The 13882-nt window shown below is 37.5% G+C and overlaps 1 protein-coding gene and 1 long non-coding RNA gene across 3 annotated transcripts in view; one reads left to right on the top strand and one right to left on the bottom strand.

Moving 5' to 3' along the window:
• Window positions 1–8912, top strand: part of CARS1 (cysteinyl-tRNA synthetase 1) — a 34300-nt gene extending 25388 nt beyond the window's left edge. For both annotated transcript variants that reach the window (XM_066998919.1, XM_066998920.1), the window contains 5 exons: window positions 3329–3409; window positions 3766–3833; window positions 5203–5262; window positions 6565–6648; window positions 7736–8912. In XM_066998919.1, the coding sequence (XP_066855020.1) occupies window positions 3329–3409; window positions 3766–3833; window positions 5203–5262; window positions 6565–6648; window positions 7736–7870 (428 nt within the window). In that variant the 3' untranslated portion in view covers window positions 7871–8912. The remainder of the gene's footprint in view (window positions 1–3328; window positions 3410–3765; window positions 3834–5202; window positions 5263–6564; window positions 6649–7735) is intronic.
• Window positions 8311–13871, bottom strand: LOC106042606 (uncharacterized). The gene is made up of 2 exons (XR_001211229.3): window positions 13506–13871; window positions 8311–10544 (listed from the first exon to the last, which is right to left on the bottom strand). It is a non-coding gene; the product is annotated as an uncharacterized lncRNA (long non-coding RNA).
• Between the last annotated feature and the right edge of the window lie 11 nt (window positions 13872–13882).

A 13882-nucleotide genomic window follows, 5' to 3' on the forward strand; every position in this document is an offset into this window, starting at 1 on the left:
GCTTAAAGACTCTAAAAGTTCAGGAATGAAGAGGATGAGCTATTGTTTCCCTAGTTCAGGGCACTCCCTGCTTTCTTGGTATGAAAGTAGTAGCCATCATCTCTCACAGGGAGAACGCATTCTCTTAGAAATGTAGATTGCTACACAGATAGCATCTGTGTTTAAATAGGCTATGTTCATTCTTAGCTGTTAGCACAATTGGAATTGTGGTACCCAAGATGATAATTTGGTGTTCTCTTTTGAAAATTTATCTGGGAGTTTCCTAGAAGTTGTTGTGGGCTACACCTGACACACACACCCGTCTCATTTTGAAAAGCTTTGATTGTGCTGTTTTATTGAATAAGCAATAAGTGTATCTGATACGCCCTTGATATGACATCCATAATTCCCTTGCATAGGTCAGAGTCAACTCTTTTTAGTGTTAACAACCACTGAGATAATCTTATCACTTGTTATCTTAATGGCTTCTTTAGAGTGGCATCAAACATCAGCGTGGTTCACTGTGTGTAACTGATCTGGGTAAAGAAAAGTAATGACTTAGTTCACAGCAGACTAAACAGCTCCTATAAAATGCAATGTTTTGTCATCCGAAGAGTCATTCTGCTGATTGCCCAGCAAAGAAAGCTGTCCTGCAAAGTGGCCGTTCCTTTCTATGGTATTGGGATAGTCAGTGCTCTGTCCACTGTTCAGCTTTCTGAGGCTCAGTTATGGAAGAGATGAAGGTGCAGGTTAAGGCATGCTGCTAAAACGTGCAGTGCTTAAATCCAGTGTCTGGGTGGAAGCTTTTACTGCCTGAATTATTAGCTTTGAGACCTTTATTACTGCTTATGTTTAACCATCTGAGTCACTGCTAAAAGGGAGAAAGAACACTTACCTACTAACCCAATCTATCTGTTTATATTAGTGTTTCCTCCTAAATGCAAGACTGTGTATCAAAAAATGCTGCTGAATTGAGTTCATAAGGGCAACTTACAAGGATCTTCATGGTGCATTTGGTTCCTTGTAACTGTGTTGCTATTTCTCACCTGATGCAATTCCTTACCTGAGTAAATAGGTAGTAAATCTGTTGTATGAAGATAATTTTCCCTTGAAGAATTAATAGCATCTACTTCACCTAAATCTTGCATTCTTAATAACTTGCTCTCTGCATCCTCCCACCGCTCAGGGTGGATGCAACAGGAAAGATAACTATCTGTAGAACCAGAGGATGTTTGGATTGCAATTGCTTTGACAAATTTATCTGTAGTTAGCAAAACAATAAAATACTAGTCCTTCAAAGTCACTGCTAGATGTAGCACAGGATACAAAATCTTGTGATTCTTCTTAACCTTTCTTAGCGGAAATCCTGCAGCAGCCATTAGCATCTTCCTGTGTCCTGCACCCATCCATTGTACCTTGGCAGAACTGTTGTATCATGAATTAGCTTGGATTTTCTTTCTTCTCCCCTTCTTGCCTGTTCCCCCTCCTGTTCCTTAAAAATTAATTCCTTTCTCAGTGCCCTGGACAACTGTATTACTGACAAAGGTTGCTATGACATGAGATGATGTTTTGGGGGTTATTTTTGCAAAGTGCTTGGGCAGGTAAGCAAGTAAGAAGCTGGGATGTAGTAAGCCTTATGTAGTCCTTTTTACTGTAACTAGCCTGACTTCCTCTGCAGCTTTGCATATACCCTCTCTGCAAGCCAGAACTCTTAAATGGGCAGTCCTGCCTGCAAAGCTGCCCCTCACAGTAGTAACTAAACTGTCGTAATGGAAACCAACAGTGAAGATGTGTTTTATGGCCTTGATTAATTGTGAAAAATCATTGTTAGTACTAACTGTTCCTGTCTCTAAATTGTTCTTCCCTTTCCATTCCATAGTTCAGCAAAGCTCCGAGGAGTTGTTTCAAGAGTTTGAGAATAGATTTTAGAGGTAGCTTAGTGTACATTTGATTGAGAGGTTAGATTTGTTGTGGCAGAGTTAAAATGAATGAAGAACTAACTAACTAAGTTACCTTTATTTTGAAAATTCTTCAAAGTGTATTACATTAATTTCCTTGTCTATGAAGTTAGCATGTTCCTCCTAACTGAAAGCAGGCTTTTACAACAAAGATAGCTTCCTTCCTTGCAGTTCATAGCTTAACATTTGTTACTGTCATCTGCTGCATTGTGTGACTGAGATTTATGGCAAACTTTTTAGGGTTTATTTATTGCTTACTTGAGGGGATCTTGCTATCTAATTGGTGATTTGAGAGACTTTTATGTAATGAAGGCAGTAAAGAGCAGGACAAGATAAACAATTTAATTTGCCTGGTATTTGTATTAGCCTTCTGTTGCAGTAACAACATTTAATTTCCTCCATTTTGTTTTCCTAATTGAAACGTGTATATTATTGTTTCATTTCTACATGTGGTACATTTGTCAAAACTCAACATTTTGTAAGCAATACCTTCCTGTCTTGTAAAGAGAGGAAAGAAATTACAGTGACAAATTTGATTCAGGAAACAAATGAGAGAACTAGTTCAGAAAAAAAAATATATATATATGTATGCAGTTATGATTGATTTTATGAAAGTAAGGTTCTGTCTTGTAACACAAAGCAAAAGGGACATTCGGTGAAATTTGGAACTTAAAAATGATTTTTTTTAATCCAAAAAATTGTCATAAAAAATTAAAAACTCAGAACTCAGTAAAATTTATTATAGTGGGTGTGCTGCATATTTTATGTGGGTATTTAAAATATCCAGAGTTGTAACACAGTATAAGTATTTTGCATGGAGTATTGAGCTTACAATACAAGGAACACTCTGTGTGCAGCATTGGATTGTAGGACTAATTAACTTCCGATCCACTCCAGTTCAGTAATTTCCATGCTCCTCATTATATGAATCTGTTGTGTTCCTACAGTGTAACTTTTTTCATCCTAAGGTGAAGTGGTGAGACAGAGAACTAACAGTGTGCTCCTGTAAAAGAGAACAAACAATTACAGACTTAAAAGTTCCTGGTTTTTTTTCCTTTTAAATGATTTTTTTTTTTTAGTAAGGAAAGGTTTTTGGACTTCTATGGGATTATGGTACTGAACTGAAATTCTCATTGTGGTTTTCAGGAACAATAGCGGTATCTCAGAGGAAATGTATGAATTCCTGCAAAGAAACATGCTTCCTCTCTCTGTAGCTGAAAGAAGGCAGAATTTATTTAAAAACATATATCGCTTTAAAACAAAAGACCTTTCTGTGCAACCTGTGTGAGAGAGTGGCAATTTCTTAATTGCATTTAAATAAGTATGTATCAGGATAGCAGTATACTTTCACCAAATCTTACTTAACTGTAAGTATTTTTCATTCTCCATAGTAACTGAAGTGCTGCAGTTGAGCGATGCTCTTCGAGATGACATCCTTCCTGAACTTGGCGTTCGATTTGAAGATCATGAAGGTACCCAATTCTGTATCTTGTGAATTTTTAGGTATCTGTTTTTATAATCTTATTTTCTTGTGGGAAAACAAGCTGTCAAGACTGATATTGAATAATCCACCATACTCAAGGACTGCAAATCTATAGCATAATGGATTTCCATTTTCATGTACATATTATGTACATGTATTTTGGAATATATATAGGATAAAAATATATATCACAGTCTTTTTCTGCAGTACCTAATTGCTTAGTCATTTTTAAGTAGTCATTCTGTTGTATTTGCATTCAGCTTGAAAAAAATTATAAGGTAATATAAAGTTTATCTTTCACTATTCAAGCATGGAAAACTCATTCTTTTGTTTTTGCTTCTTCAGGACTTCCAACTGTGGTTAAATTAGTGGATAAGGACACATTATTGAAAGAAAAAGAAGAAAAGAAAAAGGTTATTATTTTAAGCATTCCATATTTTTTTATGTTTAAAGTAATGTAGAATCTATGGATACCTTTACATTTCCCTGATAGTTTGTAAGCCTAGTAATAATAATAGAAATAATACACCAGAGTAGATACTAAAGTTAGAATGGTGTTCAGGAAAAGGATTTTTCAAACAGCAGCTGCTAGAAAATTCTTTATGGGATGTAATGAATACCACTAAGGTGTTTTTTTGTTGTTGTTTTTTTTAAATCTTCATTTAATTAAGGGATGTTGAGTATTGCATACATATTGTTTTATCTCTCTGAAAAAATGATTCCAATGAAAAATTGATTCTGACTTTTTTTATCTGTACAAATGAAATTGACATTTTCAATAGAACTAGACTGTGTTTATTTGCTATATGAAAACAAAATGCACTGGTTAAATCTTAATGTAGCATGAATAAGTGAGATATTCCAGGTGTGAGGGCAAGACGTTACATGTTGCTATATAAACATCAGGAATCATAAATCACATACAGAAAGCCTGTACAGATACCCTCCTGTTTGCACTTCTTAGTGTTAATGTTTGACTCTGTAGTATTTTAAAGTAACGCTTTATATATCTGTCTTCAGTTTTAACAGATAAAAAATTCCATCATGACTAGAAATGTTTGTAAGACTTCCCAATATTTCTTCTTCCATGTGGACTTTTTTTAAAAAGGGAAAAATAAGACACGGTTGCAGCCAGTTCCAGGTGTTTTCATCAAAAAGGCATTTGAGGGCAGTTTGTATATAATCGATGGGTAGAAGCTGCAGCTAGAGTACATTTTCCCTGGAAACAGTGCTATGTTCAGTACTGGCAGAACCCTTAGAAAACTAATGGGTCTCCTAAGCAAGTACAAGATACTTTTTTTTTTTTAAAGGTTTTTAACTTGGTTAAATTTGGATAGTCGTTGCCCTAGGAACATCAAGGGATGCAGCTACTTGAGAAACTGTAATATCTTCACAGTTTGAGGCAAGAGCTTAAAATATTAGAGGAATATGGTCTTATTAAAGACATTTGCAAAACATTTTCCCTGTGAAATGGCAGGACCATTTCTTTTGCAAGTTTTGTATTCTTTCATAGGTATACATTTTGCATGCAAAACACATCCTGAACAGTTAAAACTGGTTTAACTGTGAATAAAAGCAAATGAAAACAAAGTCTTCCAGTGGGAAGTATCAGACAATCCTAATTACAAGGCATAGTGTTTTCGCTGTAGGTTACGCTGTCAGTTCTGTCTGCAATTAGATATCCGGTGGAGCTAGCTAGCTGGCTCAGATTTATAGAAAACAACAAAATGAAGTAGTTACCTGAAATAGTTACCTTTTGCTCATTAACACTGCCTTTCATAGATTGAAGAAGAGAAAAAAAGGAAGAAAGAAGAAGCAGCCAGGAAAAAACAAGAGCAGGAAGTAAGTGTTCAAATTCTTTTAATCTGGTTTTGAAGAAAAGTGTTAACAGCAGTAGTCACGTGCAGGAAAGACTGCATTAGAACACAGGCTCCCTGCACAACATTAACTGGACCTCCATTTATTTATTTTTCTACACTTTCCTGCTCAGAATGGATTTGGCTTGCAATTTAGATTTGAATACTCATCTCCTTGATGGCTGTTATTATAAGAGCAGCCATCTTTCAAAACAAGAATGAAGACTGCAGAAGCTTCTCAGATCTTGTAGCACATATTTCAGTGTATAGACAGTATTACTTTCTTAATTGCCAAAGCGGTATCTTACATTCCTGTTAGGGAAGATTTTGGTTGTGTCACTTATGCTGGAAAGGGAACCAAATAGTCACAGGTATACATGAAAAACAAGTTGTCTTATCTTTGAGACTCTCTCTGTTCCCTATGCTTGAACTCTGAGATGTAGTATATTGTAAAAGCACATTTCGTCTAGCTAGCTGGAATTGTGATCACTTAAAGGTTTTAGGCTTTGGGTGAGGCCAGAGTAGGTGAACTTGGAGGAGGAAAAGATTGTTTGCCATGCTGATGACTCTAACTACAGGAAATGCTTTCTTGGGCTACAAGAGGAAGTAAACTTCTAGAGAGTGTCACATACAGAGGGAAAAACCAAATAAATAGCAGTTATCTTCAGCAGATTCCAAGTAGTTCTCTTCGTTTGTTCAAGAAGGTGATTCCCTTGTATTGGGCATAAATGCCTTGGAAAGGATTCTGAGATGTGCTTGTTCACAAATAAGTGAAAGTTCAATTTATTTTCAGTGCAACTACTTGCATCCACATCCTGCTGTGACCTGCACAGAAACTTGTTCTTGCCAGCAGGGAATTATGTCGATAAAGGTGGTTCCCTTTGCAGTGAGGTCATTGCTTAACATGTTTATAAATAGTAGTATTTGCTTTGTGTTTACGCTTAAAACACTAAGGAACCAAATGAGCAGGAATCGCATGTAGTTTTCGGAAAGTATAAGCAAGTTGTTTTGCGTTTCTGCACCACAATTACTGTATTAAGTTGTTCTCTGCAAGTTTAAAACATTAACTTATTTTTTATTTTCCCAGACAAACACATCTATGATTTACTGAGTTGTTCCTCACTGGAAGTTTCTTTTCACATGATAAATAATGGTGAATTAAATGTTCTTTGATTTGCAAATTATTTACTTTTCTATTTGCACACATTCAGAGATGGCTATTTAAAAAAACAGGTTGTCAGTAATTAATTGTGATGCTAATGCAGTTAATGCATGCTTTATATTACAGGCAGCAAAACTGGCAAAAATGAAGATTCCACCACATGAAATGTTTAAATTGGAGCACGACAAATATTCTATGTTTGATGAAAATGTAAGAGATTTTTCTTTAAATAAGGAGTAGTTTTCCTACCCCATCTGTACATATTTGCTTGTATGTGTACATACCTGATCTTGTTCCAAAACCTCTAAGGCAGTGTTATTAACGCAGGGGAGGGAGGGAAGGAGAGAAAGAAAAAGCAGTATATTGTCTTGTACATACCTTGCACTGGGGAACAAGACTGTCAAACTGTTAGTCATTTCAAGGATATTTTCATTGTACATTGGTCTCCTTTGGCCTTCCCATTACAAAGCAACATTCCCTGAAGATTTGTGGCTAGGAACATGCATAATATTTGTTCACAGATTTATTACCCTGTTTCAGGGCAAGGACTACACTTGTACAAACTCCCCAACTCTGCCAGAACTGATGTAAACAGGCATGTTTTTCAGAGAGAACCTGTGCTTCCATTTTGGTTCCGCTCACTGTTTTGCTCCCCCGGCATGGGATCTCTGAAGGAGCTGTACTGGCAACTTGGCTCTGGTTGCTCCTGTGAGGATAAAAGGCATTATGTGGAAAAAACAAAGCACTGTTACTTGAGTGCTTGATCTGGGACATTGATTCTATTTCTGCCTGTCCTCTTCACCCATTCAAATTCAGGCCCTGGGGGCAAGTAAGAATAGAGTGTAAATAAGGAAAATAGGCACGTAAGCCAAGGAGAAGGTCCCTAGAAACTGTGATCGTACTTTCTCCATCAAGAACACAAATCTCTTCTCTTATTGCTTTTGCTTTAAGCCTTGGATTTAATATGTTAGTTATATGTTAGTAAGTGGTGTTTTAACCATCTGTTTAGGGATTAGTTATTATTCTTTTAACTATAACCATCTAGAAATTAGTTGCCTAAACTTCCCTTAGTACAGGACAGAAAATAGGAAGGGAACATATGCAAGTAGTCCAAGTTACTTGTCAAACTTCTGGGTGACTAAAATTAACCATGATGCACCCTACCCTGACAGTTTGTCATTACTTATGACATTTTCTTCCTATCTTATTCAAACATGATTCATCTGCGGAAAACAGAATTCTATAAGGAGCAAAAGCAGTCCAAGAATTTATCTTAAATATAATTTTTATATTTCAGGGATTTCCTACGCATGATGCAGAAGGCAAAGAACTCAGCAAAGGACAAATTAAGAAGCTAAAGAAAGTTTATGAAACCCAAGAAAAGCTACACAAGGAGTATCTACAAATGGTTCAGAATGGAAGTGCAAATTGACAACAAGAGGACTTGTTTTTTAGAAGGCGAGTGCTGGGTCACCATTGAAGAAGTGAGCATATACTGATGCTCATATTTCTGTTTACACTTTCTATTATGTGCAAAGTAAACATCCTGTTTACGTGGATTAGTAATGTCATCTGGAAAGTCAATAAACATCCATTCATAAAAAAAAAAAAAGAAAAAGCCAACCTCTAAGAAGTTTCCTCACAACAGCAGCAGCAGGTTGAATGGCTGCCAGTTCTGTTTGGGAAGGTGCTGCTCAGTCAGCAAATCCACATGAGGATTCTTGTTTATTATAGTTGTCCAGGCTTTGGTTAATTTGTCCTGCATACCGATCTCTATCAAATATCCAATGTAGCTTGTATTCTCAAATATGTCACAGTCAGCAAAATTCACTACTACATGGAAGCTGAGTAATTTGTTCCACAGTAAGAACACTATTTTCCAGATGATTTTAGTATCTTTACATAAGCAGGAAAAACTGGGTAGTTTCCACTATGGTACTCTAGCTGCTGTTATTAAAAAACTTTGCAAGTGTACCCAGGACACTTTGCATAGTAGAAGCTAACAGTCTCTTTGTTGCAAAAGGGAGCAAACAGATCATCATCTTTACTCAACCTGCAGCTACAACGAGGCGGGTAAGTACAAGGCAAAAGTACCTGCATTGAACATAGCCACCAGGCTATGTTCCTTTCCTTAATTAAAAGCTGTAAGCGTATTCGCTTTACCTTAATATATACCTTCTGAAGTATCAAGATGAACATATTTGGAGTACCAGAAAGGCCTAATAGTTTTTTGTCTGGTTTATCTGTACTTGCCTTTGAAAACATAAGTAATGTTAAGGTCAGTAAAGCACATGCATCTTGTACACAGAAAATAAAATCTGTTGTAGAGTACAGGTCGTATGTAATCTTTGTATAGTGCAAAGAAAATACAGCTTATCTCTATTTAACAACCATCTTAATATATCATAAAATATGGTTTACAGAACTTTTAGCTTGCTGTTATTAAGCTGATTAAAAAAACATTTTGCATTCAGTATTTGATTATTCTGCTAATTTATAATTAATTGTATAAATGCATGATTAAACTGCAGAGTGGTAGTTCAAAAAAAACAGCTACAGCCATGAGGGCAATTTCTCCATCCTTTTGGTTTCTGAACAGAAGAGGATCGGTTGCATTTTTATACCATTCTAGATTTTAACCCCTGCAATATTATCAGGCCAGTGCTTGTGAACCTCCACTATATTTTTTTTTGTAGGGTAACTTACTGGTATGTGCATAGCATTGTCTTCTTCCCAGTATCGTCCCCCAAGATGCCTGTGCACTGAAGATAACCATGAAGAGATAGGATGTGCCTGTGCTGGAGGCACAAGATACTGCTTCTCAGCCATACAGATTTCTCTGATTCCAAGCTTCCTGCAGTCCTAGACAGACTCCAGGGCTACTTCTGCAAACTAGACTAGGAATTCTAACCCTGAATCATCTCAAACCACAGCATACAGTTTGCTGCCTTAACTACCTTCCTTAACATGAACTGCTTCTAAAATTGCTACTTAATGTCAAATAGTGGCAGTAATTTGCTTACAGAAATTCCTTTTTGGTGATCTATTAGCACTTGCTAACCAGAAACAGCCAAAACTACTGATCACACGACTATGGAGGAGATGCTGTTAATCCATTGCTGTCCTGGGTTCAAATTTTCTTAATGATATCTCTGCAACACCATCCTAGTCCCTCCCTTTCCCCTTCCCACATTTTTCTCCATGCATTATGTTCTTAGTAGAATCTCATCTAATTCCATGGTTTATCTACTTATATTGGTGTAGAAGATTTTTTTTTAAATGCCTTTTTTTCCCTTCTGAATTGCTTCATTTTGTTTCTGGGACAACTCCCCTTGCATAGATCTTAGGAGCACTTCAGGATTGGTGTCTTCTGAAGGTTCTGAGCTTTCTTTCTATATGCTTTCCACATGCACGCACTGCTTCCTTCCTAAATATTTTTTTAAATTCATAGTGAGTCACGTCCCTGTAGCTCAAATAAGGGTCTCTGCTGCATTTATTGCCTCATTAATGTCTTATTCTAACTCCAACATTGTTTAGCTTATGCTTTCTATCTCTATGTTGTGTCTTATTTTTGTTTTAAAGTAAGATGATTTGAAAGAATCCTTATCTGAAACATCAGTGCTGCTGAAGTCATCTTTCTTTTTTAGTACAGCAGAAACAGCATTCCTGACTTTGATTTCTCACTGCAGACAATCAAAAATCTCTTAAAATCAATGGGATTCTTTTTTCACACGTCATAAAAATCAGAGCCTTTGAAATCCTCTCCTCTTTAGGCTCACCTTCTATGTCCTGGGTCATCTTTGTTCTTCCACACAGGTACTTAATTTCTCCCTGTCTTGTATAGTGTTTTGCTATCTATTTTTTTTCTAGTTCTTTTTTCTAGTTTTTATTCTATTTTTTTTTCTCTCCTTCTCAAACTTGGCTTCTCCACTTCTATAAAGCCCTCAAAGCCTTCCCACACTTGGAACTTTTCTTCTCATACCTGTGTTCGACCTGTCATGATTTTCTCTTCCTGTATGTCTCAGCTGTCCTTGGAAGTCAGCATCGTCAGCAAGGAAAATACCTGCTTCATGGAGCATCTGTGAGTTGACAGGCCTAAGTCTTTTCTATTTTAGAAAAAAAAATGAAATTCACAAGAAATGGCAACTCATTCTGTAAGGAAGCTGCTACAATATTTTACCTTAATACACAAATGGGATTACTTCACTCTCTTCAAATAAAACGAGAGTTTTGCCTACATATGGAATGCCTTATTCTAAAAGCAACAAAATAAAAATAATGACCTTGGCAAAGAGTCATAAAAATGGACTTGGTCTCTTGAAATTTGTAACAAAAAACAAGGTTCAGATCAGTTACTTACACTCTGCAGCCACAATCTAGAAAAAAATAACAGTATGTATGCATAAAGTCGTGCAGAAGGAAAACTTGCTAGCAAATGAAGAATGCTAGAAGCTTAGATACGTGTCCTTTTAGAAGACTTTTTCAGTGTAGCTGCACCAGTTGATCTGTGCAATCTCTGAAATGTCTGGCACAATACCTTTTTCCCTGGCAATCCATCAAGGTGTCAGTTAAGTGAATTACACTGCATTTGCTTAGTGGGAGAGACTTGGCAACCAGGAGAAGAGAATGCAACAGCAGTGGCCCGCATGCAGGGCCCACAGTGTCCTAGTCATCTGTCTCAGCCAAGAAAAGGGAAAGGACAGATTCCATGTGTTTTTTTATTTTATTTTATTTATTTTAAAATGTGCATGCGTGCATACCCACAGATTTGAGGAAGCAAGGATGATTTTCTAAGTGCTAAGAAAATGAAAATCCCAATAGCAAAATCTTCAAATTTTTTTTAATACTTTCTGGATCAATGCACTGGTAGAAAAATCTGTAAATTGATCAGTGTGGTCTTGTTGCCAGTGCTCTTTACAACATTAAACTAAGGAGTGCCTAACTACATTTAAGATGTTGTATTCGACCTTTTTAGCCTAACGGTTGTATTTGCTGTCTGCTGTTCCAGGAAACCACTGATGCATCTTAGATGTGCAAATAAGGAAATCTCTGCCACACAAAATACATAACTTCAGCTTCTTTTTCTACATTCTAAGCTACACTTAAACTCTATAAAGCGGTGGTAGTTTTGGACCAACTTTAGTTCTCTGATTATGCAATTTCTACAACGTGTAAAGGTATTTTTACTCGGTGCTTTCACAGGGTGATTCCTATACAAGACACTGTACCACATGCATAGTACTTAAGATCTCCTGAGACAGAACAAATTAATTAAGAAGCACATCAGCTATTTAGTACCCAAGCCTCCACTTAACAATGATCAAAGTTCTTCCTCAGCCTCCAGAAAAAGTCGTTGACTAAGTCTTATCTCTCAAATTAGGTTGTGAATGTCTGGCATTTCACTAAGTGAAAGCAGTTTCCATTAATACCCACCCAAGGGCAGAAGACACAGACATTTTAATACCAGTTACAGATCTCAGCCTAAGCTTTCTCTCTAGAAGCAGGAGTGCCTAGTACGTCTGTTCAGCAGCTCTGCCATAATCCCTTCTCTCAGTTTTGGTTTGCCAAACTCTCTTGAATGCTAGGCTGGGTGTTTAAATCAAGCCAGGGTGATTCAGCAGATATCTTCTTGCAGCTCTGCAGGACAGGAGCACCTGACGGCAAGATGACTCTACAGACTGTGCCTCAGCTATAATCCTAAAGTCTAGCATCATGCTACAACAGTCAGCAAAAATCCGTCATTGATTATGGGAGATAAATGCCTTTGGAGAGGGACACTAAATCCAAGGACGTAAGGTAGCTGAAATATATGTTTATTTCAACATACATCAACGGACAAATGGGAAATAGTTCCAGCACTCTGGCCTGTTTGGAGGCTTTAATAATTAATCTAGAAGTCAAATCTATTTTTACAAGGCCATCCTAATTTTAATTTAATTCAGGATTTGTAGAACTTATGAGGATAATGACATTAACAAGTTAGCCACTACTGCATAGGCACAAACTCTACAGAAGATGCAGTACAGGGCTGCAATGCAAATAGGGCTGCAATGTATTCCTGCAATAGTAGGAAGGAGCAGCTAGATCACATACTCAAGCAAAACCTCCTACACCTTTGTAGGAGACAATATATTACTCCAAACTTATTTTGGAAGAAAAGATTTTTGTTTAAAAAAAAGTTAAAATAACTTTTAACAAAATGGAGATTGACAGAAAAAGCTTAAAAGAATACTTGTCAGCTATGAATCAGCAAGAACAAAAGCATAAACATTTTCAGATAAATCCTTGTTTTGCAGTGTATGTTCTTCTTTGGAAAAGGGAGAATTAACGTAGCCACTACTGTGCGTAAAGTTCCAAAAAAAGAATTCATGGAAGCATGGGGAGGGCATTAATCTGCTGATGTTAGGAAAAGGAGTGGTTTGGAGAAACAGGGAAAGGGAAGTGTAAGCAAACAGAAAAGCTGAAAATCCTTCCACTGAGCATATCCTCTGGCTCACCAGATCTGTTTATTTGTGCAGTGGGCTCTAAAACATTTCTGCAGTTCTTTAGCTACTTGAATGTAATTCAAAATTATCTTATTCCTTAGTTTCAACATTGGTACCTATTTAAGTAATGATGCATTAATTATTCCCGTCATTATTAACTGAATTAAACCAACATTAAAGTTTTGCTTAGTTAGTCAGTCTCGTAATTTCCTTTTAACTTTACTTGTGAAAGGATTGTGATGTAAACCCTAGTAGTTAATTACTGAAATCCAAGACTAAACAGACCAGCAGAAAAGCATTTATAAAACAAGGGAATCCAGTGACTCCACAGAGGGTTAGGGTTCTTCCTACTGAGTGAAAGGTTACTCTTACATACTCTTGAGTGGTTTCAAATGCTTAAGTCACCCTGTTCCCTGTACCACACAACATCTTTTGCTTACAAACTGCTAGAAGTCAAGCCAGATTGTTAGATTTTTTGTCAGAAGGAATTACATTGAAAATGTACGTGGATTACATGAAAGCGTTGGAAGGGCTAACGCTTGCATTCCAAAAAGGAACTTGATTCGAAACACCAGAAAATACCTTTTTTTGATTAGGCAGCACTCGGCACTTCGATTTACCCCTCAGATTTGAAAGCCGCTGCCCTACAGAGGCTGGTAACACGCCGCTCCCGTACAGCCCAGCCAAAACGCGCCTCCCCAGCGCGTGTGCGTGCCGGGGCAGCGAGCCCTGCAGCGCAAGCAGGAGCCAGGCGCTGCCGGGGGAGCGAGGTGAGGCAGCGCCACGTTTTCGGTTAATCGCGGCACCGGCAGGGCCCGCGGCCGGGTTATCTGAATTCTGCCAGGGAAGATGAGGCGCCCGGGCTCGTTGCCGCCGCCATTTTGAGCCCCCCTCGCCCCGCGCGGTCGCTGCCGCTTTAAGGCCGCAGGCACGACCCCCCCCCTTCGACCCCCCCCCCT

The sequence above is a fragment of the Anser cygnoides genome, chromosome 5 (genome assembly GCF_040182565.1).
Source record: "Anser cygnoides isolate HZ-2024a breed goose chromosome 5, Taihu_goose_T2T_genome, whole genome shotgun sequence".
Taxonomy (NCBI): domain Eukaryota; kingdom Metazoa; phylum Chordata; class Aves; order Anseriformes; family Anatidae; genus Anser; species Anser cygnoides.